Source organism: Berghia stephanieae, chromosome 2 (genome assembly GCF_034508935.2).
Source record: "Berghia stephanieae isolate SIO BIC M18660-M18661 chromosome 2, UCSD_Bste_1.3, whole genome shotgun sequence".
In the NCBI taxonomy this organism is placed as follows: domain Eukaryota; kingdom Metazoa; phylum Mollusca; class Gastropoda; order Nudibranchia; family Aeolidiidae; genus Berghia; species Berghia stephanieae.
The window spans coordinates 37957953-37985886 of NC_088361.1; the positions used below are offsets into that span (position 1 = coordinate 37957953).

Consider the following 27934-nt stretch of genomic DNA (forward strand, 5'->3'; position numbering starts at 1 on the left):
CTACAAAATTGGGAGACCTATATTGTGCGTAAATTATTCCGGTCCCTAACGGAAATCACTAGCAACTTGTTATTGTTTACGTTTGGGGCACCTAACTTTACTGCTCTATAATATAACTCTCTCTCTCTCTCTCTCTCTCTCTCTCTCTCTCTCTCTCTCTCGCTCTCTCCCCCCCCCCCCCTTCTCTCTCTCTCTCTGATCATTTGATCGCGTTCTGAATGAGGAGATTTATTTATATTTTTATCTTTTTGGTTTATTTCTACCCATTTATTGATTAGTATGTACTTTTTGTTGCCTCTGATTATTATGTTTCCGATGAGATATTTATTTTCACCCCCCTCCCAACCTGTTTCTGAGCGAGATTAAAAAAAATATTTACAAAAAAATTTAACCATAGAAAAAGATCGGAAATGGGATTAATATCACAATTTGCAATATTTTATAGAAAATAGATAGATAGATAGATAGATAGATAGAGAGAGAGAGAGAGAGAGAGAGAGAGAGAGAGAGAGAGAGAGAAGGGGTGGAGCATTTATCATTCCTAAGAAAGAAGGGGGGGGGGGGTAGATATAGAAATTAAAAAGAAAAAGCAAACAGAAAAAAAAGTAGCCGCGCGATGGAACTCGTACACATAGTGTCAATTACAACAAGACTTCTCAGACAGACGGCTTACCCACTCGGCCACGCTAACCACATTTATATTTATATCATAGTAATTTATTATCCTTCGACTGATTTGTTAAGTAATTTTATACTTTTATTGATATTTTATTAGCTTTACATATTTCTATGTGCATCGCGACCGTTTTCTCGAAAGTGAATAAATGTTAAACAGAGCGGAGTTTTTAAAAAGCCGTTTGTGAATAAAATTAATATTCAGTAGATGGTCTAGGCTATAGACTGGTAGATAATCTCGGACAATCGTCATAATGTAAACAGTAGCAGTGATTGGCAGACACAGCAAACTACACAGGCTTTACTATGATGGTATGTGTCTAAATAAAATACCCACTGTTCTATCGCTTGATCAATAGAACTAACACAGAAAACTAGACTATATGTAAATTTAAACGTTTATTATGATCGAGAAAATCGTGTGATAACTCGCCACCCATCTGGCGGTATAAAAACAATAACAATGATCAGTGAGAGGTCGATTTCATTCACGTTATTGTTTGTAGTTAGACAACCATCTATGTTTGTCCGAGCACGTGTGAAGGTGTGTCACAAATTCCATGTTTTGATACAAATTTCGCGGCGGCGATGGGGGTTTGAACCCGCGACCTTACTGGTACGACAACTTCGCCTGGCCGGGGAGAGCGTGACTCTACCGTATGAGCTATCGACGATTGGAATAGGCCCTCCGTTTTCCGCTTTTCACCGTTCTCCTCTTTGGGAGTTCAAAACGGGTCCTCAGGAAAACAAACTTTGGGTATCAACGGCGTATCAAGACTTCCAGGTCACAATGGGGAAGGGGTCGGCAATTATTCAGTTTCCAAATTTAGTTCATACCACCGTCTAGGCCCTGGTCCCCAAACCAAGATCGCAAGCTTGCTAAAAAATTGAATGAAAAAAGTTGCACAGACTTTATTTGGTTCATTAATTTTTGAAAAAAAAGCATACCTGTACTGTACGACGTCCAGTCTATAACAACAAGACAAAAATAAAAGATAGAAATGTCGCCCACCGCTGATGATGTCGTTCGAGTAAAACCTAATGAATTTGTTCACGTTTTAGATTTGGTATGTATCAATCAATGTCAGAATCAATATTTATTTAAATGTGTTGTGATGATACAGGATATTAATTAACAATTACCATTACTTTGTTGTTCAAGAGATATGAAATTAGCTACGCTACAGACTATTTTATTACTGTACTCTCGCAACGCTCATTTTCTACGAACACGATGCACAGAAATGTGAAAGTTCGAACAGAGTGGACAGAAAATTCTGGCTAAATTGTCAAACTAGCATTTTTTAGGCATATTGTTGACGACAGATATGATCTAAGAATGACGTGTCGGCTCTGGGCTGTGCGCTTCACGCTGAACCATAGAACAGAGAACAGAAGTCGACCTAATTAACAAAACCGAAATCCTAAAACAGGAACAGAGGTTGAAAGACAGGAAAGCACAAACGCAGGATAGTGTAAAGGAAACGTGGGAATAGAAGACAAAGCAAGAAAAGAAACACCCCTTGAGCTAGTCTCGCGGGTTACACCCGAACCACCCACACAAAAGTATTAGTATGTCTAGATACCAGTTGATCCCGATTGCAAAATACTTTCTACAAAATCTATCATAACCAGTTGCCCAATGACTGCTGGGTGACATCTTGAGTTCTCCTGGGAGTGTATTGGTCCCTTTACTTGTAAAGTGAATGCTCTAGTCTTCATATTGAGCTATCTATAGTAGTATTGTGAACCACTATTTGTTCCCAAAGAATTTGTGCCAGTTTAGAAATACATGCAAATGTTGAAGGCTCCATACACGCATGGTTTTGATCCTGGTTCAGACCCCGATCAGGCAAACCAGGGTGAAAACGCAATGGGACGGTCCATCGCTCGCAAAGCCCGCCTTGCTTAATATTTTTCGAGGCGATCGGCGATCGGGGGCGTGGCAGTATAAGAAATTGGACAATTTTTTTCGGATTTTCGCTGTCTTGACGTCAGATTCGTGATCAGCGTCGAATTTACAATAGGTTTGATACCAAGAACTATGTTTTTACTCCAAAAATTGATGAAATTAGAAATAAATTTTAATTAATATTGAGGCTATGTGGCCGACAGAACAGTGCCCCTCCCTGTTTTATGATGGATCAAGTGGTATGACTCTCGCTTTCGGATCGGCAGGTTCAGGTTTCGAGACCCGCTCTGAGTGGCACAGAGTTAAGTCCTTGGAAAAGGCTCTTTACTCACATTCTCTCACCGTACTCGGGTGTAAAATGAGTACATGGCCGTTCGTTGTCTTTATTGGGAAAAAATGTCACATCGCCTGACAGGCGTCATGTCTCGTCTTTCAAGTTTAATATTGCTGTTGCCTTGGGACCCCTTGTAAAGCGCTTTGAGCACGTGGATATTGCGCCAAATAAATGCTGTGTTATTATTTTTTAAAAAATAATATTTTTATAAATGTTGTGCCAGGAAGAGGTAGATGGCAAAAGTTTCGTTCTTGATCATCGTAAAATTTATAAAGGATTTCATACAAAATAAAAAATAGGTTTCATAATTTTCAATGTAATGATATAATAATATGCCAGTTCTTTTTTTTTTTTTTTTTCCCTCATCCGTTGACGCGACATGACGGTCAACCTTGACACAGACATTTGGGATTGGCAGATGCCAAAAAGCCTTGACTACGTGATGACAGGGGTGGGCATTGTAACCTTGACTTATAATCTACAAACACCCCCCCCCCCCCCCCACAAAAAAAAAAATAAAAAAATAAAATAAAAAGAGCTGTGTGCGTGTGCGTGTGCGTGGTGGTGGTGGGGGGGTGCGAATGCGAGTAGTCCAGAGGAGTACCCGTTTAACCTGCCACGGGAGCACTGTCGATTTGTTTTACAAATAATAATAATAATAATAATAATAATAATAATAATAATAATAATGATAGTAATCTAAAAGCAATAACAACGGGTTGACTAACGTCAAATTAATTCCTTCTATTGATGCTCTGTGCTAAATTAAAATACTCACAAAGTCCGCCAGCCAGAAATATTACTCCAGCCCAAAAATTTACATGGACCCTTGAACGTTATAGTCTGATATATTTTAATGAGAACTAACCATAAAAATGGGTGTCTAAAAACAATAACAATGAGATGAGTGACATCAATTTGGTTCCTTCTATAAATATCCAAAAACTTTACTCACTCCATCCACTCTCTCCTCCTTCAATACATATGAATCTATTCTCTCATCACTTTGTTGTGCGTCTATGCATGTGGTCTTGTGAAATGACACTCGCCTTTGGATCGGACGGTACTGGATTCGAGTCCCGCTCTGAGTGGCGCACAATTGAGTCCTTGGAAAAGGCTCTTTACTCGCATTCTCTTACCTTGTTCACTGTTAAAATGAGTACCTCGCTGTTTACAACGTCGTCTCTGTCGGGAAACAATTGCAATATCGCTTAACAGTCATGTCTCGTCTAACATGTTTTTATGTTGGCCAAAGACCCTTATAAAGTGATTTGAGCACCTTTATTGAATATAGCGGTATATATAGCGCAAGTAAATTTTTCTCCCCTTCTCTTTCTCTCTCTCTCCTTCTCTCTCTCTCTCTCTCTCTCTCTCTCTTATAGCTATTGCTACATATGATGTGAATATCTTGGACGGTTATTGATGCTATGAGTTTAGGTAAAATGCTACAACATCCACCAGTCGGAAATAACGTACCGTCACACAAAACTATGAGTAACCTTGAACGTTAAAAGTCTGATTGATATAATTTAGTGAGAACTAATTACAGTGGAACCTCCCGATAACGACATGCCACGGGACCAAGTTTTTATGTCGTTATCCGGAGGTGTCGTTATTTAGAGGTTTCCAAGATGGCGGACAAAGTGGGCGTGGTAAGGCCCGCGGGACCAGGTTTTATTAACATTGACAAAACAAACAAAATATTGTAGTGTATTCCTCTTAGAGGGTTCTTGTGCGTGTGTCTGGATGAGACTTTTAGGTGATCTGAACTGAGTACACTGATATTGTGCTCTTGGAATCTACATCTGTTCCCTATTTAAACCAGTCCCCTTTGTCTTACTTTTTCTTATGTCATTTCAATTGTAAATATAGAATGTTTTTTACTATCCACTTTTCTTCCTTTTTACTGGCGCTGATATAACATAGATGTGTCACAGGCGCTGTAAAACCCTTTAAAACAAACAAAATTCCTCCTCCTCCTCCCACAAAAACACTACTACTACTACTGCTACTACTACTACTACTACTACTACTATACTACTACTACTACTATACTACTACTACTACTACTACTACTATACTACTACTACTACTACTACTATACTACTACTACTACTATTATTATTATTATTATTATTATTATTATTATTATTATTATTACTACTACTACTACGACTACTACTACTACTACTACTTATTATTATTATTATTATTATTATTATTATTATTACTACTACTACTTCTACTTCTACTACGACTACTACTACTACTACTACTACTACTACTTCTATCACCACATAATATCACATTTTCCAAGATTTTGTGTTTACTTGCTTACACTTACATTTATACCTTGGTTTTTATTAATGCATATCTCATTGGTTCAAGCAGGAATCGTTTTTATAAACTTTTGAGTACTCATACTCGGTATTTTTAGTATCAGATATCTACGAAAACTGCCGAAAATCGCCAAAATGATGTCGTTATTCGGAGGTTTTATCAAAAAGTGCGTCGTTATTTGGAGGTTATTTTTACTGATCTTAAATAGGAAAAAAATCGGGACCACGGGTCAATGTCGTTATCAGGAGGTTGTCGTTATTCGGAGGTGTCGTAATCGGGAGGTTCCACTGTACCAAAATGACTGCCTTAATACAATAACAAAGAGTGGAATGATGTCAATTTCGTTCCTTCAACAGTCTAATTGATATAATTTAGTGAGAAGTAATCACTATTGTGCGCAAGACGAAAGATAGAATAACAGACAGTAACTGGGATCGGTTCTGTCGGCCGCATAGCCTCACTATTAATTAAAATTTATTTCTAATTTCACCAATTTTTGGAGTAAACACACAGTTCTTAGTATCAAACCTATTGTAAATTTGACGCTGATCACGAATGAAAACAGCGAAAATCCGAAAAAAAATTGTCCACTTTTTTATACTGCCACGCCCCCGATCGCAGCTGTGTGTGGGCAAAAATCATCTGCGATAAACGCAGGGATCGGGTCACAGCGACCCAAAGGTAATCCGTACCGCAATCAGATGTCAGCGTCTATGGGGGGCTTTAGGTGCCATGTATTTAAATTTAGGAAGCGACTAACTATAAAGACATCTCACAGATACCAGATCCTAATGTAATGCTAGGTGCCTCATAATCTTTTTGACACTTAACGCCATGCTAGATATGTGAAAAATAATTCAAATAATGAAAGAGGGAAGCGGCTTTGGTCAGTTCGATTTTGTGGACACTGCTTGGATTTATATAAAATACGGTCATTAGAGTTCTAGCCAAAAGACATCTGCATATCATGGCCATGTCAATATAAAACGAATATTAGTTACATAAGACCCACTTTTAAAACTACATAAAGAAGTGTCATTCAAGGTAGAAATTCTTTTTAGATAGATATTGCTAAATTGTCATTGGTCAGGTGGCTGTGTGTCTTAGTGAGTGGTTAAGCTGTGAAACTTTAAGCTTGACTATCTGGGTTTGAGTCATGCAATGCCTGTCAAAATATATTGTGGTAGTAATTTAACATCATTGTCAGCATTATTTGAATACTATTTCTTATATTTTTGCTTGTTAAAAAAAATTCAAATGAATCAAGTAATAATGATATTCCAACGGATTCTTGGATAATGATTAATTTCTTTATTTTAGAGATAATCTAGGTTATTAATTATTAATTAACAATCTTGTATGACCACTTTTCATTAACCATAATAATGTTTTGGCTTTAAAAAACTTTCATGTCTTAACCCTCTATTCTCCAACTCCTTGGAAAAAAATAACAAAACAAAAAACAAACTCAAAGAATAAAAATGTGGCCCGCTTGATGGTTGGTCCCAAGAACTTTCTGCTCCAAACCAATGAAAAGCTAGTGTGTGGTCCATGCCCATCAATTGTCATTCCTCCTGGATTCTACTGTGTCATCAAAGATCCTGCCAGGTAAATACTGAAATTTAAAGCATTGGTTATAAGTCGATGATTGAAGGCAGTTTGAAGAAAAATGAATTTTGATATTTTTTGTATATGGAAAGAAAACACGACATTGGTGTTTTAGGTATCGGTTTATGCATGGCCTATAAGAGGAAGAGAGTGGTGGATTGGGGAAGGGAGAGGAAGGGGGAAGCTGTTGGGGACCATTTTAAAGAACGTATGAGAAATCTCTCCATGTTTTGATGTTTCAAGAGCCTTAGGAACATAGTATGGGTTTTATTCTGCCTTTGAATTTTGTTGTTGTTGATAACTTGAGACTGAGGCCATATTATATAAACAGTTTTGGAAATTTATGTTGTACATCTATTCACATGAAAATTTCTTATTTCTTGACTTCTTTTTAACATGTCATGTGGAGTCTTTTCTTCAGTTTATTCAAATTGGATATTTTTTCCACCTCTGATTTATTTGGTTTACAGAAATTATAATCCAGAAGTTATTGGAAATGCAGAGCTTAAACTTGATCTTGGCCAGACCAAAGTGCTCCTCCATAACCCTACTGTAAGTGAATTAGTTGGTTAATGTATTATTTTTTCTTGACATCACATATTCCAAACTTTAGTTATCTTTATCCTTTCTCTTTTCCTTAAATACATTCCGCTTATGGAGCAATCTATCTACCTGCCGATATGAAGTTTATAAAGAATATTGAGACTATTAAACATGAGCTTCATAATTTCAGGAAAGTTCCAGAATTAAAAAAAAAAATTTTGGACATAATTCTCAGTCTCAGTCGGTTTATGAAGAAAAATAGGCCTTAATTCATGTAGGTTTGCAATCCCAACATTTCTGCTAAGAAATGACTCTTGCCCCAGTGACTTCATTTTATTGGAAAGCTTAAAAACAGTTCAGGAAGAACAACTATAATGCTGACAATGAATTATGCAAAACTTCAGTCGCTTGGCAGAGAACACACTCTATTTTTTTTGTCAACATCATGCAGTTACTGCCAAAGCTTGATTGTCTTGTTTATATAAGATGTAATCCCTTTAAAAAATAAGTCATCAGTTGTATAACAGACATGCTAAGCTTTCGCTATATGTGTGAATTTTTGTTTCTTTTTTCACAGTGAATTTCCAACAGGCACAATATATCAATTTGTTTTATAATATATTGACTTGACTTGACTTAGAGAAAGAGAGACGGAGCAAACATAAACGGAAGATTTTTACAAATTACAGGTATATGGGGACAAACAGCAATATCAAAGACCACGAAGAAAGGAGTGTTGCTATCGGCTACCCCACTCCTGAGTGAATGCACACATTTGTTATTTTTTTTCAAATATAATAAGGGTATGGAATTTCCTCCCTTACTTCTTTAGACATTCTAACAGTTATGATGAATTTACTTGTCAATTAGAAAATATATCTGTCACAGGAGGACATAATTAATGTGATACAGACACAAATGTTGCATCTATCTTCAGTACTGAAGCTGTAACAGTATGGATTGGATTGGATTCGATGGGGATCCCTCAACCACCTCTTTTCTACTCTGTGTGAGATCTTTCCACCTTTCACGGTCTTCTGCCTTAAATCTTAGAGATAGAAGATCTTCTGTTGAATCTATTTTATGTTGACATTTTGTGTGTTTGATGTCCCTGCTTAACATGGTGTGAATTGTTGTTGGTGGTTGTCCTTTATATTGACCCTGTCCAGAGGTATTGAAAATTGAGTTCCTGGATTTGTTTGCTGGTGTTTTTGTGTCCCTTTTTAATACACGGCCATAAAGCCGCCATTAGACTTCTAAAATTTGATGATAGAGAGAGGTCTTTCATCACAATCGCTGTAGAGTGTGCTGTTGCTTATTATGCTCAAGACTTTCTTTAGTTGTTTCCTGTGAAAGCTATCAAATTTTTTCTCTTCACTTCGAGTTAATGCCCAAATATCAGTTTCATGTGAGTAGACTTTACAAGGGTTTTGTATGATTTGATCTTTGTATCGATTTTTACTTTGTATTTTTCAGCTCCCTTATCCACTCTATCCTGGTGAATCATTGGAAGGAGCCCCCAATTTTGGCAAAAACTCAAATGACTTTCATTCAGGATTAAAGCCACTACCTATCATCAAGGCAAAACATGCCATTAGACTGGAGGCCCAGATAGACATTTACGCAGATGGAAAGGATAGGATGGCTGGTGATCAATGGCAGCTAGAGGGACCCTTGACCTATGAACCTTGCCCAGGGGTGGTAGGTTGATAATGGATTAAACCTATCTTTACCAGTTATTTTCAATTTTCATCATTTTTACAATAATCTGTTTTACCCTTCCAAGACGTAATTGAATTTTGTTTTTTGTTCTTGTTCAAACAAATAAAGACTTTTATATAGGTTTTGATAATTGGGATTGAATACAAAATTTATTTTCAGGACATTGTTGGTCTTATAAAACCTAGGATCATCAAACATGGCCAGGTGCTACGACTGAAAGCTATTCAAGATACAGAGGACAGGTTTGGAGTGTAAGTGAATGTGCTATTAGAAATTTAAGATTCTTTTGTTTCTTCTATGTCATTTTGTTTAACATATTTTCAACATAACGACCACCACCACATCATCATACCTACAACCACCACCACATAATCATCCTTACCACCACCACGACTACAACCACCACCTCATCATCACCCCTGCCACCACTACTGCTACAACCACCACCACATTATTATCCCTACAGCTACTACTGTAACCACCACCACATCATCATCCCAACCATCACTTTACTACATCCACCACCACATCATTATCCCTACCACCACTACTACTACAACCACCACATCATCATTCCTACCACAACCACCACCACATCATCATCCCTACCACAACTATGACAACCACCACCACATCAGCATCCATACCTCAACTACTACAACGACCTATGTTGTAATTACACTTTCAACTTTTGGAATTCCTCTGAGTTGTGTCAGAAATTGCTGGGATACACATTTTGGATTGCATCACAATAAATTTTGATGACATTCAAATTTATCGGTTATGGTTGCATGGATGGGTCTTGGTCTACGCACTGAAAAATTTCCCCTTTTTTGTGACCAGTCGTATTCACCCCGGTTTTTTAAACTCATCAGGTCACATAAAACGGGAGAAGAATGGTTAATAAAGGAACCAGGATCTTATTTGCCTGATGTATTTGAACAGGTCAGTAGCCTACAAGATAGCATTGTCCATTAATAGTTATATTGTATTTGATTCAAATCATTTAACTATTGTTTTATTTTTTATGCTCATGATATCAAGTTAATTTTTCTTCTTTGGAAATGAACATTGTATTTTATTTGTATTTATAGAATACAATAATGCAATGAGCTTACTAATAAACTCAATTAATTCACATTGTTAGTATATATATTTTCAAGTTGAGGTTTTTGAGAGAAAAGAATTTGCAGCGGTCATCTTGTAGATGGTTTAATTAAATGCATTTTGTCATTGAAAGGAGTAGCAATTTAAATTATTGATTTTGGAAACAGACGAATAACAATGAAAAGCAAAAAAGGTATATGTAGGAAGTTTTGTTTTTGTTTTTTAAAGAAGTGACTGATTGTATGCAGCAACCCTTACTAACTACTCTATCTGGGGAAAATGTCTTTTACTGAATGGCTGTGTCATATTAAGTTGATGACGTTGATTGTAAGGAGTAGTAATTTTAAGTTATTGATCTGGTCTTTTAGAAACTGACGAATATAGATGATAAACACAAAGATGTACATAGCAATCTTGTTTGGTTTTGTTTTTTGTTTTTCTTTTCTTGTTGTTTTTATTCGTTTTTGTTGTTGTTGTTTTTTCCTTTTTGTGCAGTTAGACGGACTGTAACAACCCTTGCCAACTACTCTCTTTTACTTAGGAAAATCTCTTTTACTAAATAGCTGCGTTATATGAATGGATCATTTTCGTTATCAGCAGGTGCATTCTGTGTTAATTTGTCAAGTTTTGCAAAGTTCAGAATTAAATTTTAACGTTATGGGTATATATTTCTATATAGTAGGCATATTAAAATTTTTATAAAACATTAACATTTCATGAAAAGCCATGATCTAAATTTTCAAAACTGGTCATTAGTACAGGCTTTCTTAATCATGAAAAGTTGTGCTATTTTTCAAAGAAAAATCACCCAATAACTATGACCAGCGTTATTGCAATTTTCCCTTTGCATTTGTATCCAAATGATTTTGATTTTCAATAATATCAATCATCTGTAAGATTACATATGATGTGGGAGTAATAGACACAGGAAATTAACAAATTTGGAAAGTGATCCACATAACAAAAGGCTGAAAACATTTATATGACAACAATCAAATGAGACAATTTCAAATTCCTTCGTTAATAAAATAGAACTATCATATCATATAAATAAGGGTTGAGTAGATCTATTGACATTTGAATACCCTTTAAAGGTAAAGAAAGAGTCAAAGATCGGTGCAAATCTCAATCAGGCCATAAATAAAGATAATACCTAAATAACAGGTATGTAACAGTGAAACAGTAAGTTTTGACACACGAGAGATCATCTGCTTAACCAATTTGTTTGATCTAACATTAAATTTATCATTTAATTTAAGTTTAAGTCAATTATAAAGATTAACAAAACAAATGTGTTCACATGAAAAGGAAATATTTAAAGAAATCAAGAGTGTCAATTTTAATGTGATCTGGATAACAAGACAAAAAATTATGGGCAATAATTCATGGTTTTTCCTAATTCTGAAGTGGGACAGTCAAATCATCAAAGTTTATGATAACTTAAACATATTGGCTAGCATATAGTTTAGTTTCATTGAAATTTGCATTCTCAATTAGGAAAATTTCAGAAAATAAATTCCTTTGTCCAAAATCACCAGACAAATAGAAGATCCACCAAATACTCCTTTTGGCCTGTTTTACCATACATATATATATAATGATTCTTGCCCTACTCAAGTCGAATCATTTCTACTTCAATAAAACAAAAACTAATATTGAGTGTTTGCTTGTGAAAAGGTAGCTGAGGATAGTGATCTACATAATATGGAATGCACCAGCAACTAATGTCAAATACTTGTCAAACATTTTTTTTTCAGGTTATTTCAGTGAACGATATAATAGTTCTGACCACAGGAACAGGGTTGCACCTCAGAGCTACCCAAACATTGTATGACATGAATAAAAAAAGGTGATTATATCGTCAAAATTGGTCAATTCACACAAGCTTCAGAGCATCCCACTATCAAAATTTTAGACATTGTATTTCAAATTGTGAAAAATATCTTTAAATTTTATTTTAATTCAAATATTTGATTTCCTTTTTTTAGCAACTTTTTTGAGGAAAATGTTTGCCAACATGTCTCACTTGATTAAAATTCAGACTTTGAATTTCTTCCATGTATATGGATAATGATATACTTAAAAACTGAGACCCTTAGGCTAAATTGGTTTATATGATAATATGATATGTGATGATAAACACATCTCTTTTTTTTTTCTCTTTCTCTCTCTCTCTCTCTCTCTCTCTCTCTCTCTCTCTCTCTCTCTCTCTCTCTCTCTCTCTCTGTCTCTCTCTCTCTCTCTCTCTCTCTCTCTCTCTCTCTCTTTCTCTCTCTTACTCTCTCTCTCTCTCTCTCTCTCTCTCTCTCTTTCTTTCTCCCTCTTTCTCTCCCCCTCCCCCCTTCTCCCTGTTTGTGACTCTGTTTATTAATTGATCAATCTGTTTCCTTACTAAATAAAAAACGGAAAGATTTGAGAAAGAAGCTAATGCAACATTGGAGATGCCGACTGGTTGTTCAGTATTAGACAAGACCCTTTCATTTTCTGCCTTTGGCATTAGTGAATGGCCACACCTCAAGCTACTGGCATGTGGCATGAAAAAAAAAGTCCTTCAGAGCCACAAGGCCCATGGAGCCACAGTTTATCCCGGTTTCTCTAGTGTGAAACAGACACAATAGCAATTTCTTGCAACCCTTTGGAAAGGACGCTAGTCTATTGCAAAGTACTTTCTGCAGATCTAACAGACCCAACTACCCAATCACTGCTGGGTGGACAAGAGGGTCAGAAAAAAATCTCTCTGCACCTGGGATCGATCTCAGTCCTTTTGATTGTGAAGCAAGTGCTCTATCAACTGAGCTATCGGGACCCCCCATGTGTCATGACACCAAAACATGTTTACCAATAAAAAGGCTTTAGAAATCAATGAAACAAAGTTTTTGATTTCCACCCAGCCACCTCAATATATGTCTTGGTCATTTTAATTGCCTGCTGGGTACCCAATTGCTTACTATGCAGAAACATTGTTATTTCTTGCCAGTTTATCTCATTTATATGATTTCATTGTATTGTGAAACACGTTTGGCATTTTCCAAGCTTTAAAAGTGTTCTATTTAAATGTGAAGTTATTTTTTTTTTATTACGATAGTAATTATTTTGTTTTCCTCTGTAGTAATTTTATTTTGTTTGTTTTTGTTTGTTTGTTTGTTTTTCAACATAGGCTTGCTGGTGAAGAGTGGTTGCTTACCTATAATGATTGCCCTGAATATTATCCTGAAGTTGGAGTTGTAAGTATCTTCCTTAATAATTGTTAACTCTACTGCCGTGATAATCGGCATCTTTCTAGATTAAATTATTATATGATTCAATTAATAGCTGTTTCAATTTTATTCCAGGGGTCCCAATCGCTCAGTTGGTTGAACACCCGCTTCACATGCAAAGGGACCAAGATCGATCCCGGGTGCAGTTGAGATATTTATGACCCCCCTGTCCACCCAGCCGTAATGTAGCTGGTTCTATTAGATCTGGTGGAAAGTACTTTGTGATAGACTAGCTTCCTATCCAAAGGATAGCAAGTAATTGCTATTGTCCGTTTCATGCTATAGAAACCGGGATAAACTCCGGCTCCACGGGCCTAATGGCTCTGAAGGACTACTCAAATTTATTCCATCATGTCAATAAGTTCACCTTTCAAGGAAAAAGAATCTTTACTGGTTTCTTTCCAAATCAAACTCGTTACTTTATTGTCATGATTAATGATGAGTCTGTATAAATTTTTATTCATGTTCATTTGTTTTTTCTTTTTCTTTTTCTTTTAAAATTGTTTTTCGTTTTAATTTTATTTTACCATCATTTAATATCTTTTGGCATCAGAGGGGGGACAGTATACGACACAAAAACAAAAAAAATAGTTGTTTCTAGAGATTTGAAGAAAATTGACATAGAACTATTTAAAGCGGACCTCTCTCACTCTCTAACTACTGAGAAAGCAGTGACTGGTGACAATTTTGATAAAGCAGTTATTAGTGTTATGGATAAGCACGCACCTCTCACGACAAGATCTGTGAACATCAGAAAAGAATCACCATGGTACAATTTGGAGGTAAAACGTATAAAGAAAGAGAAAAGAAAAGCGGAGAAGAAATGGAAAAAATCTGGCCTGACAATTGATAAGGAAACTTACATATCATTCAAACATAGACTCAAAGAGGTGACAATTAAGGCAAAGCGTATCTACTATCTTGATAAAGTTGATAACATGAAAAGTCCGAAGCAATTTTATAAAATCTCAAATAAGCTTCAAGGCAAAGAGATCAACACAAGCCTGCCACACCACACTGACGACAAGCAACTCGCGGACTGCTTTGTAGAGTATTTCATTAATAAAATAACAACGATACGGAGTGAACTTGACACAGACGAAACAGAAGCAGAATATACCTCTTTTTATGGTGAACCCTTAACATCTTTCAAAGAAATTTCAATAAATGACACAAAGAAAACGATTCTCTCTAGTCCTAGCAAATCATGTAGGCTCGACCCCTTTACCAACATCCCTTTTGAAGGAGTGTATTGATGAACTTGCACCTTACATCACTGAATTGATTAATCAATCATTAAGGGAGGGAGTTGTTCCAGAAAGCTTCAAGAAAGCATTGGTGAAGCCATTGTTGAAGAAAGCGGGACTTGACAGTGATAATTTTAAAAACTTTAGGCCTGTATCAAATCTACCATTCATTTCCAAAATTCTAGAAAAGATTGTACTAAAACAACTTTCTTGTCACGTGAAACATAATAACCTCGATGAGTGCTTTCAATCGGCCTATCGGCAAAATCATAGCACAGAAACAGCATTGATGAGAATCACAAATGACTTGCTGCAAATTATTGATCAAGGAAAAACCACCATCCTTAGTCTTCTCGATCTTTCGGCGGCCTTTGACACCATCGACCATGCCATACTACTTCGAAGGCTACAAGTTACTTTCGGCATATCGGGCACTGCTCTAAACTGGTTTGCATCATATCTTACTCAAAGAACTCAATCAGTTTTAATTGGGGAAGTAACTTCGTCAGAGCGTGACCTTCATTTTGGTGTACCTCAAAGATCTGTTTTAGGTCCAGTCCTTTTTGTACTTTACACTTCCCCTGTTGTGAGAATCTTAGAGCAACATTCTCTCGCTTACAATATGTACGCCGACGATACCCAGATATATAGCATGTGTTTGCAATCCGATATAGTTTCAAAGATAACTGTTTACGAACAATGCATCAACCATGTGATGAGATGGATGTCTGTAAATAGATTAAAATTAAATGGCGACAAGACTGAAGCCTTATTCATTGCTAGTTTAAATAATAAGACAGATCCATTTACACTGGCACTGACAATCAACGATAATGACAAAATACAACTCACAACATCAGCAAAAAATCTCGGCATCACCTAAGAGAGTGATCTGTCTATGAACAAACATATTAACAATGTGAGAACAAGTGCTATCTGCATTCTAAGAAATATCAGAACAATCAGACCATTGATTAATAGGGAAACTTGCAACAAATTGGTAACATCTTTGATATTCCCGAAAATGGACTACTGCAATGCACTGTTTGTTGGTCTCACAAAGGACAAAATAAACAAACTCCAGTAAATACAGAACATGGCAGCCCGCGTTGTACTACAGAAAGACAGAAAAACTGCAGCTCCCGAATTACTACAGCAGCTGCATTGGCTGCCAGTGGACCAGCGGATTAAGTATAAATCTTCAACTATCGTTTTCAAATGCCTGGAGGGCTCGTCACCAGCATATCTCTCAAACCTCGTTGAACTGTATAACCCACAGCGATTGCTTCGATCAACGAACGACCTCAAATTGAAAACACCCCGCTGTCGAGTGAAGGCTGGGAAACGCGCCTTTCAGCATTCTGGTCCAAGGTTGTGGAATTTACTACCACTAGAGATACGTTCTTCGTCTTCACTAGAGGAATTCAAGCATCGATTGAAGACATTCTTATTCCGACAGGCTTTCTTTTGATTATGTGTATAATTAGCGTTGTTCGTGTACTGTGTTAGGGCTTCATGATTAAGTTAATCTATGTTATGCGCCCAGAGCCCTCCTGATGAAGGGATGTTTGGCGCACTATAAATCTATACCATTATTATTATTATTATTATTATTATTTTGGATTTATATGCTTTTATTTTTATTTCAACACCCGTTTCTAGATTCTGAAGTAAATTTTTAATCGTATTTAAGCCATAGAGGATGCTATCGCTCGCCACCGCCCGCTTCTGTATTGTGCAGGATCGCCCATGGTCACCCAGTATTTTTTTGTGTTAGATATACTCATTTTCAGTTCTGATTCAAGTTGTTTATTCTTCTTTTAGCCATGAACACATTGATTTTACTATAACTAAAAGAGTTCTTCTTTCGTTTCCACTTTACCGGTCACCGATTGAGACAGAGGTTACGGAGCTATGAATTTTTTATGGCTGAAAATAGTTAGAATTTGGAATTTTGTTTAAAATAGACGTTTATCATTCTTTTCATAGTCTTGATAATTTTATTAAATAATGTGTCATATATCATAGAAAAGGCAATTCATTCTTCTATTTTTTGATGTATGAATCATCTTTTTTTAAAACCTCATTCATTAGTAAACCAGAGTTATGCCCTTTACGTCAGCCATCTGAGGGGGGAATATTTGAAGAAGGTCAGCCCTTTAAGGGTTAAAGTAATTTTTGTTTTATTAATTCCCAACCTCCTCTGTGACTTTTAAATTAGCATGGAGCATTCAAATATTTGTGTTGTATAGGTTTAAGCTCTCTTAAGATGTGGCTATGTGGTCCAGTGGTATGACACTCACTTTCAGATCGGAAATTCCTGGGTTTGAGCATTGCTTGACAATTGGTTGCGTCCTTGGAAATGGCTCTTTACTCACATTCTCTCACCGTACTCAGGTGTAAAATGAGTACCTGGCTGTTGACAGCTTTGTCTTTGTCGGAAAAAAGCGTAATATCTCCTAACAGGCGTCATGTCTTGTTCTAATGTTTCGTGTTGCTGTTCATCAGGGACCCTTTGTAAAGCATTTTGAGCACGTTTAGTGAATATTGCACTATATAAAAGCTGAAGAATTTTTTGTTTGTTTGTTTTTTAAAAAATATTGTTGTAAACATGGATTTATTGTTTTACCTTTCCCTTTTGTAATAGGAAATTATCAAGCATGTTAAATCGATTGTACTGAAACAAGGCGAATATGCTGTTGTTCTGGATCCTATTGGCAATTGTTTTGAAGACAAACCACAACTTGGTCAAAAGAAACTCGTACTCGGTGAAGCTGATTTTTTCCTTCATCCAGGTAGCAATCACTTTTTATAACTTGCTAAGCCGTTTAATTCTCCTATGAACTATTTAATTAAACTATCTCAGTGACTTTTCTTCTTTCTTTTTTTATTTTTTTTTAAATGCCATGTCCATGTTGTGTGGCAATGGAGACTTGTATGACACTCGCCTTCAGTCCGGAAGGTCTAGGGTTCGTCCTGTTCTGAGTGCGGCATAGGTTAGTTTTTCTCACTGTACTCAGTTGTAAAATGATTACCTGGCTGTTAACAGCATTGTCTCTGTTCGAAAAAAAAATGTTATACTGCCTAACAGGCATCTTGTCCCCTTCAACATGTTAAATGTTGCTGTTGGCAAGGGACTTCTTGTTGAGAGCTTTGAGCACGTTTAGTGGATATTGCGCTTTATAAAAGTTTTATGTTTTCACTTTTGATAAAAGGTTTTAATGATATAAAAATTGAGTAATTCTCATAATTTTAAGACAGTTTAATTGAAATGCACTGTGTAAACAAGTTTTTAATGTTTTGTAAGGTGAAAGTCTGGAGTCAAACAAAATATGTGAATCATATTTATTGAGTGATCAAGAGTCTTTGGTCCTGCAAGCTGAGAAAGGTTTCATAGACGATTCTATGCCTGACGGTAAGTAGATTCATTAATGTAATGTTCTAATTCATATCAAATGGATTTGTCACATTGAGTGAAGAGTTGTAATATTTTGTTTGGGGGGGGAGGGGGGAGTGTTTGATTATTTTTTATCCACAGCTTATATTAATTTGTTCATAACTTTAATTCAGCAACATTTAATGATTTCCATGAACAAATTAGCAAAATATAATATTCGTGAAAAATTTTGCAATAAAACAGAAGAAGTATATGTGATAAAGAATGAACAGGATTATGGGCATTATGTCAATGTACAGGAATATTGGGAAGCATAAGGTATTGTCAATTGGAATTATATAGGGGCTCTTGAAGAAGATGACATAGGTTGCTTTTAGTCATGGATTTGAAGGAGTTAATTCTGGTGTTTTGTGTCCTCATGTCAGGAGTTTTTTTTTATAAACTCGAAAAGAATAAATTACAATAGTCAAATGAAATAGAAGCTTCAATTTCATTAAGGAACACAGATAATGTGGACGTTTTGGGTTTCCCCTTTGTCAACAAAACGAGGTGTATGAAAAGCTAAAGATGAATAAGAGATGGATTAGAAGTGCAATGTAATCAGAAGGTATGTTTGACGTAAATAGCTTGGTTCAATATTTTTTTTATATACTAGGTTATGTAACAAGGCAACCTGGAGAAACATGGATGATACTAGGACCTAGAGTTTATACACCCCCTGTTGAAGTCAAGGTGTTGAAGAGAAGGTGGGAATTTTATACGTTTTTCTTATTATTTAAATATTAATTACTAAATCCCCAAACAAAGAATGTGATCTTGACAAAATAACTACGCAATGTCAAGGTTTGCTCCTTTTGATCTTGTGCCCATAACGACCAACATTATTAATACGCCATTTTTGTCTAGAAGAGTCCCTTTTTATTATTAGACAGCAATTGTAAAACTGCTTAAAAAACAAAATCTCTGTCAAAATTACTTAAATGATAATCTCGCCCTTTTGAGCTTGCCTTTCTTTTTGAAAATTAGTATCAAAATAGCTTCTAATTTATCTTCATATCATTGATCTTTAAAAAAAATTATAGCCTGCATATCATTGTTACCATTCCTTTTAGACTGCCTTATAACAGTTTTTTATGACATTGTCTCAAGTGTCGACACTGACCAAACATATATTTTAAGTCACTTATATTTCAGTACTCTATTTAACACAATAGAACATTGTTTTCAAAATGTGTAAAAATGCAATGTTTTAAATCCAAAAGTACTGCACTTTCCCAAGTTCTGTTTCGTGTCCCATTTTGTTCAGTCTTTACTTAGGATGAAATGATTTCGATAATCATGCTTACGCTGATGACAATCAGTTATACAAATCTGTCACCAAAGAAAACATTCCTAAATTCATCTTTGAGTATAACAATTAACAAGGACTATCTTTCAAAATGACTGGAGTGAGATAGCTATCTTTATTTAAGATATTTCTTGAAAAAAATATTACAAGAAACCCCCCTGGACCATCAATCAGCTGTCACTTTTGGGAGTTGGCAAATTTATAACTTACATTTTGCTGATGACATTGACCTAATGTAATCTATTATTATTATTATTATTATTATTATTATTATTATTATTATTATTATTATTATTATTATTATTATTATTATTATTATTATTATTATTATTATTATTATTTTTTTCTTCTTCTTCTTCTTCTTCTTCTTCTTCTTCTTCTTCTTCTTCTTCTTCTTCTTCTTCTTCTTCTTCTTCTTCTTCTTCTTCTTCTTCTTCTTCTTCTTCTTCTTCTTCTTCTTATTATTATTATTATTGTGCGGCTATGTGGTCTAGTGGTATGACACTCGCTTTTGGATCGAAAGGTCCTGGGTTCGAGCCTCGTGCTTGGCGCATAGTTGAGTCCTTGAAAAAGAAAATGAGTACTTGGCCGGTAACAGCGTTGTCTTTGTCCGAAAAATTGTAATATCACCTAACAGGCGTTATGTCCCGTCCTACATGTTAAATGTTGCTGTTGACCAGGGACCCCTTGTAAAGCGCTTTGAGCACATTTAGTGGATATATATAAAAGCTCAATTTAATTTAATTTAATTTAATTTAGTTAATTTATTATTATTATTATTATTATTATTATTATTATTATTATTATTATTATTATTATTATTATTATTATTATTATTATTATTATTATTATTATTATTATTATTATTATTATTATTTTTATTATTATTAGATAGATTATAATTAGAGGAGTATATTCTATGCTCTATATCATAGACGAAAAATACTTAAGTTCATGAAAATTGATTTCAACAAGAAGTTTTTAAAAATACTTTTCCAGGAAGCATATTGTTCTCAGCGAAAATGAGGGATTGTACTTCCAAGATGTGACCACAGGACGGGTGAGTTATTATTTAGTTTAATTAGACTTAAGTCAATGGCACCTAAGCAGCAAAAAAAAAAAAAAAGACATGATGTCGGTGTAACAAAGTAACAAAAAAAAAAAAAGAATAACTAAAGAAAGAAAAATATTTGAGGAGAGTAGTGATTTGGAATTATCAAGTAAGTCAATTTCCTACTTCAAATCATTATTTCTCTTTAAAATGCAATTGTTGGACAGAATATATGTCTTGACTGAACAAATATGGTTTTCTTTATTCGATGTAGATAAACCTTTGTTGCATTCCATTTGAATCAAATCAATGTCTGATACAACAAAGAGGAGGAGAAATATAAAAACAGACTAGCTTATAACTTGAAATCTGAGATTGCTTTATTTACTTCCATAACAATGTCAATTTGAATGTGCTTATACCTATTCCAGTTTTCTTTTTTTCTTTGATTTGAGACATCATGATCGACACACATGGAACAAATTTATTATGAAAGATGAAGTGATCTTTAGTGTGCTGTAAAAAATTATTATATTACAAGGGGTGGAACTTAAAAGGACTTAAAATTGATTTGATTGATGTAAATTTTATGAAGGTTTGATGTCGTGATGGACAGGTGTGTTATGAATTATCTAGAAAATATTTTATAATCTGCAAGGTTTGTCTGAAAGGTCTTCCTTCCTATGCAATATTTTTTTTTTCTAATTGAAATGACATCAACAAATTTTGACACATTTTGCTTATAACATCACCTTTGGAAAAGCCAAACAACTTACACCTCCTTTGTGAGCAATTTGCTAAATCCATAGTTATAATTTAATGCCAGCAAAAATGTTGCAAAATAAGGACATTTTTTCGAACGGCTTGGACTTAGTGAGTTTCTTAGCTTTGAAGGGACATCAGGAATAAACATCCAGAAACGTTATTAAATTGTCTATGGAAATGCTTCTGTAGATGTGTTGACTGAGATGGTGACTTAAGGGAAAAATAAAAAAGGTAGCATTGTATAGCTGATATCCTAAGCTGTCGTTTAATGTTTAATTTTTATTTATAGAATGATCTGTTTAGAGCTTATGAAGGAAGAAATAAGACTTTTCAGTCAACTCTCGTAATAAGAAAATTTAGGTCTTTATTTCGTTGCAGTGCTTTCCTTACTTTACCATAACTTTAATTCTCTCAGCACCAGGAGGCACAAAAAGCCTGAACAGTTTCCCTCCATTTGCTCTGGTCCTTTGCTTCAGTTCTTGCTGCTTGCTGCCGTTGCTGTCCTAACACCAAATTTCTGCTTTAGTTGAAGCCCTGCCCAAGGTCATAGATGCCAAAAGATATACCAGCAATTCTCCTGCAGGGATCTCATCTGTTTCAATTGAATTCCTTGTTCGGTTTGGTTACAGTATGGTTTTTAACTAATTCAGTTGTAATCTTGTTCATTTGACATTTCTTCTTTTAGACGAAAAGGATTGTTTCATTAGAAATTAAAGTGGGCTGCCTTGGTAGAATAAGACTTTTTTATTCAAGAAGGTAAAAAAAACTGGTCTAGTTTGTCATTTCTCCATTTCATTTCAGCAAATATACAACTTATGGATGCTGTGTATGGGGGTCAGAGTTTGCATCAACATAGTTGTGCTGATTTTTTATAGTAGAATACTGAAACGTGCTTTATGAACTGTAGAGGGAGCATTTATTATAGAGGATGGCAGATGGCTATGATGCTGAAAGAGTCCCTTTGTCTTGTTTTGACCACTGCTCATAAAATCACGGGAAACCTTTATTGTTCATTGAACTAAATATTTTTTACTCTTTGTACTTTATAAGGTTTTTGTTAATATGGGTCCTCAAGCTTTTTTGCTGACTGATGACTGTGAACTGTGGGAGAAAGAACTCAGCCCTGAGACAGAACTTCTTCTAAGGTAATTTATAAATGGTTTTCCAAAAACCAGACAGTGTCTTCCATAGAAATAAAAAAGCACAAAAGAGTCTTTTATTCTTCCAACTCTCAGTCAGCAGACAATTTCTCTTTTTGGAAGCTTTTTGTTAAAGCAAGGGTTATTCTATGAGATAGTAAGAAGTAGGCACACTCTGATAATTTTTAGAATTAAAGCACCAACGATAATAAAGGTAATAATAACGATGAAAATGATGATAGTGATGATGATGATGATGATGATGATAATAATAATAATAATAATAATAATAATAATAATAATAATAATAATAATAATAATAATAATAATAATAATAATAATAATAATAATAATAATGATACTATTGATAATAATAATAATTGATTCGTATATATTTTACAGCAAAGGAGGTGGTTCTGGGGTGGGCACAATTCGTAAGATTGCCTACTTTGAGCAGTGTATTGACCCAAGCTATATCAAGGTAGGTTACCCTAAGCACATGATGATTATTTTTCTTTTTCTTTCATTGATTGAGCCCTCTTGCAATAATGCATTATATTTCAAATAATAGAAAGCTCATCGATGTTATGTACCTTAAGGCAAATCAGTCAGAGGAAAATTTCATATTTAAACTGTTATTTCTAATATTCTTCTTTTTTCTTATTTCTTTTCTGTTATACCCATATTATTTTTAAAAAAATATATATGTGAAGCAGATGTTGTTTTTTTTTTTGTTTTTGTTTTTTGTTGTTGTTTTTTTTTTCATTTTTAATGTGAACAGTTGTATTTGCTCAATGTACATATTCAATTAATATTTCCATCCATTCTCTCACAACAATAGGGTAGAGATAAAACAAAAGTGGTCACCTATCGCTGCCCCAGTAATACAGCTGTACAAGTAAATGATTACCAAGAGAAGAAGGCAAGAGTTGTCTTTGGACCTGATCTTGTAGTTCTTGGGCCATATGAAAATTTCACCATACTCAGTCTTAGTGGTGAGTCTTGCACAATGATATATGTTTCTTAAATTGTATTTTGTTAATATTCTTATAGAGAAAGCTGTAACAATTTTGATACAATTGTTTATTCTTTTTTTTTAATATAGAAAAAAAGTTTTATGTGCTTTTAAATTCATTTTTCAATGTAATAATCTGCCATTTTGGCATTGACAGCGTTTAAAATGTATCATTTACGTAGATAAAAAACAAAAGAAAAAAGTGTTTTAAAATTTTGTTCTTTAAATGGCCACTGAGGCTACTTAACGAACACAATGTAGGAATATCACTAAAATCAATAGATTCTTGTTGGAGTATTGCGGCCTTTGTGAATTTCTTCTTAGTTAAAACCTGATGGATATTGAGTGTTTTTTTAACAGATATTTCTTAACCTTTATTATAGATTTATCACTTTTCTTCGTTTTTATTTTTTGTAGACTACGAGAAAAATCACCTACAACCGTTTCTTTTTATCTGAACAGTCAATTTTGTAAAAAGGGCAGTGTGTGAGTTGGTTTCAGAATTTTTAAAAGTTTGCCATTTATATCCCTGTTGCAAATAATTAACACTGTAAACAATGTAAATCAGACACCTTTTTATAAGGCTTAAATGAGTGTCTATCATGAGGAGGGCGTTACATTGAACTCGTTAGATAATGCTTATGACTCCTGTCAAAAGTAACTTATCCACATTTAATTTTTGCATGCAATAAATGCCATTGATTGGGTCATGCAATTCTAAAATTTCAAGTGTTTATTTTTTTTGTCCAGTTTATATTTTGAGTCTCATCAAGTTTGAGACTGTTTGCACATCTCAGCTGTGGCTTAAAGCATTAAAAAAACAAACTTGCCAAATCCCCTTTATTTTCAGCTGGTAAACCCAAAAAAGCAGATGAACTCAAATCACTTTGCCTGATGCTTGGACCTGATTATATCACAGATATCATTGAGGTAAACATATTTTATTTCATTTTTAAAATGTGTTTCTTGACTTGAATATCATGTCTTAGAGAATGACTTGTCAGTCTACTTCCATACCTTTGAAATGACAATTAATAAGATCAGATTATTTGTTTGTCCTAAATAACCTCTCTGATATTTCCTTACATTTATATGTTATTGTAGTGTAATTTGTAACAAAGTATGCTAAAAACGGATGGTTGTTTATATTCATCATTATTCAAATTTCTGGTAATATATTGATATTATTTAGTCTTTTAAAAGGAAGTGGTGAAGACGTTTGGTTAAGAATTAAATCAGATTTGTTATTTTGTTTGAATCAAAAGTTGACTTTGGTGCAGTTTTAGAGCTCTTTTAAAATTACGAATTACTTATTAGTCAAGGTTGACAATCTTAAAGTTAAGATAAAAAATATAAACAATAATTTTTCCTGCTTTTTTTTTCTCAGGTGGAAACAGCTGACCATGCACGTCTTCGAATGCAGATTTCATTTAATAATCATTTTGAAGTGAGTTGAGATTTTATCAATGTAATCTTATCCATAGAGCACCTTTTGCCATTGCATTTTGATTTTTTGGAATTTTAATATTGTGTTTTAATTAAGACTTTCAGATGAAAATGATTAGCGGCGCTGCACTGCGGCTGACGCCTGGGTTATTCCAGTCTTCCATTGGAATAGACCCTAGAGACAAATTTCCCCTATGGGATGAATAAAGGGAGTTTTATTTTTTTAAACATTTATTTACAATGTTTTATCCAAAAAAGTCAAGTATATATTGTCATTTATCTAGTTATTAATACATATATCAAAATGTGATGAACACATCTTTGCCACAAATATATGTTTGAATTGCCTCTTTGTGTAAATGCACATACTTTTCCTTACATTAAATAAAAAGTCATTTGCATTTTGTCAATATTATATAAATTTCCTTTTTCCATTACAACTTATTAATAGGTTGACAAGACTGATCCTGTGGATGCAGCCAAATTATTTTCTGTTCCAGATTTTATTGGATTTGCTTGTAAAAAACTAGGTAACGATTACAAATCTCTCTTTTTTCTTCACTTGCTTGAATTTTTTTTTTCTGAATGAAGTATATAATGAGGTGTTGTTGCAGCTAATGATGTAGCGGCTAAATGCATTTTTATTTATTCTGTTTGCCGGAATCCTCTTACGTCAGACTGGTGATCTCTCTCTCTCTCTCTCTCTCTCTTCTCTCTCTCTCTCTCTCTCTCTCTCTTCTCTCTCTCTCTCTCTCTCTCTCTCTCTCTCTCTCTCTCTTTTCTTCTTATTTTTTTGTTGATATACCTAGAATTCCTAAGAACAATTCATAAATTATTCTGGTAGAGAAGTCTCCCCTCCCCCTTCTCTCTCTCTCTCTTTATTTCTTTCGCAACCATCCATTAAATCATCTGGTTATACAGAGATAATACATTAGAATAAAGCAATGGTGATTGGCTTAGTTTACTCTTCTTTCTTTTTACCTTTGGACTATGGCTTTAAATTTGAGAGATTCTTGGGTTGTATTTATAAGCTGAATAACCACTAGGTTTCGGTAAAAAATAAAAGATATTGTAGCCTGCTTTATAAAGTAAAAATCAAAACAAAACAACACTTTCTAGCCTTTTATTTGAAGAACATTGTAGACCTTTAACATGTGGAAAGAACAATTCATTAAATGTTTACAAAAAGTAAATTTATGTTTAATGATAAGAATGGATTTATACTAGTAATAGTAATATATTACATAATATCAATACAAAACTATGTTCCTGTTATTTTTACACTTTGCTTGTGTTTGACCGATAGACGGAGACATTTTCCTCCTTTTTGACAAATTGCTATTATTATCACTGAATAAAAAACACTCACCAAAACCACTACATCATCTCTACCACGACTACTATTACAACCACCACCACATCATCATCCCTAACAACACTACTACTACAAATAACACCACATCATCCCTACCACCACTACTACTACAACTACCACCACATCATCATTCCTACCACAACTATTACAACCACCATCACACAATTATCTCTAAAGGGCCACCACTACTACAACCACCACCAGATCATCATCCCTACCACCACCACTACTACTATAACCACCATCACATCATCTCTAAGACCACTACTACTACTACTACAATCACCACCACATCATCATCCCTACCACCACTACCACATCATCCCTACCACCACTCCTACTACAACCACCACCACACCATCATCCCTACCACCACTACTACTACAACTACCACTACATCATCATTCCTACCACAGCTACTTCAACCACCACCACACAATCTTGAATCCTTCCATGGTCGAGGCCGAGGGGCTATCCTTTTACCACCTCACCACAGTATTGCGCGTGTTGTAGCAATCAGTTCTCTTTCACAGGATTAACAGAGGCATGACGTGAACGTTTGCTACTTGCCCCCAGCCATCTATAGACTAGCGGGGATAGCACCACCACACATCCGCAGAGACGCACAGACCAAAGTCCAGAAATACAAATAAGAAAGTGACACCAGACATCCTGTTTATGAACATAAGGAGACTGAAATCTAGGAAAAGCTTCCTGACAACTGAAGGCATCCACCCAGACCATGCAGCCATATACAGAGTGCATTCATGGAAAGAATGGGACTGCTGCCCAAATGATGCCATTCAGGAACCCAAAGAAGAACTGCCAAGCGGAGTAAATCTCCCCAGGAAAGATTGGTTGACACTGAACCGGGCAAAGTCTAAAGTGGGGAAGACCAAAACAACCTTACAAAAATGGGGACTTTCTTCAGACTGCCGATGTCAATGTGGACACACGGCTCAAAATATGGACCACATCCTTCACGAGTGCGAACTTGGACCACATATCAGTGATATGGACCTGAGAGGCTGCACCCCTGAAGCCATCCAATGGATCCACCACTGGCGCGACATGATATGCTGATGACCACACAATCATCCATACGACCACTACTACTATAATCACTACCACATCATCCCTACCACCACTACTACTACAACCACCACCACATCCTCATTCCTACTACAATCACCAAATGTAATTACACTTTCAAATTTTGAAATTCTCCGAGTCGTGTCAGAAATTGCTGCAAGACAAATTTTGGATCACATCTCAGTGAATTTGAGTGAAGTTCAAATTTATAGGTTATGGTTGCATGGATGGGTCATGATCTTCACAATGAAAAATTTCCTCCTTTTATGTGACCAGTCATTCTCACCCCTGATAGCTATTGATATTAATTTGTCTATATTTTGTTTTCAGCACCTTATTTTATCAATTTGAAAACTGTCAACTCTCCTTTCTTTTGTGTGTTATTTGCTCTCAATTGCAATAATAAGCACTGAAACAATATTCCAAATTTGATATTTTTCAAAGCCCTACAAAGCCCTTGACGTTGACTTGTATCTCGTCCGCGCAAGTTTTCAGGTTTTTAAAAATTTGCCTGGTGGCATCCCTGTAAAAGCATCTGAATAATTTGAAGAGAATATAAAA

The 27934-nt window shown here is 35.0% G+C and overlaps 1 protein-coding gene across 1 annotated transcript in view; it reads left to right on the top strand.

Annotated features, from left to right (window-relative positions):
• The first annotated feature begins 1415 nt into the window (after positions 1-1415).
• LOC144964825 (major vault protein-like) overlaps positions 1416-27934 on the top strand; it is a 35794-nt gene continuing 9275 nt past the window's right edge. Inside the window, exons 1-18 of the mRNA XM_078899481.1 lie at positions 1416-1742; positions 6736-6869; positions 7340-7421; positions 8889-9113; positions 9294-9385; positions 10010-10079; positions 11999-12090; positions 13399-13465; positions 17393-17540; positions 18053-18160; positions 18798-18888; positions 20490-20550; positions 22357-22451; positions 22848-22926; positions 23287-23440; positions 24311-24390; positions 24848-24907; positions 25358-25436. Of these exons, the coding sequence (XP_078755607.1) occupies positions 1677-1742; positions 6736-6869; positions 7340-7421; positions 8889-9113; positions 9294-9385; positions 10010-10079; positions 11999-12090; positions 13399-13465; positions 17393-17540; positions 18053-18160; positions 18798-18888; positions 20490-20550; positions 22357-22451; positions 22848-22926; positions 23287-23440; positions 24311-24390; positions 24848-24907; positions 25358-25436 (1783 nt within the window). The 5' untranslated portion in view covers positions 1416-1676. The remainder of the gene's footprint in view (positions 1743-6735; positions 6870-7339; positions 7422-8888; positions 9114-9293; positions 9386-10009; positions 10080-11998; positions 12091-13398; positions 13466-17392; positions 17541-18052; positions 18161-18797; positions 18889-20489; positions 20551-22356; positions 22452-22847; positions 22927-23286; positions 23441-24310; positions 24391-24847; positions 24908-25357; positions 25437-27934) is intronic.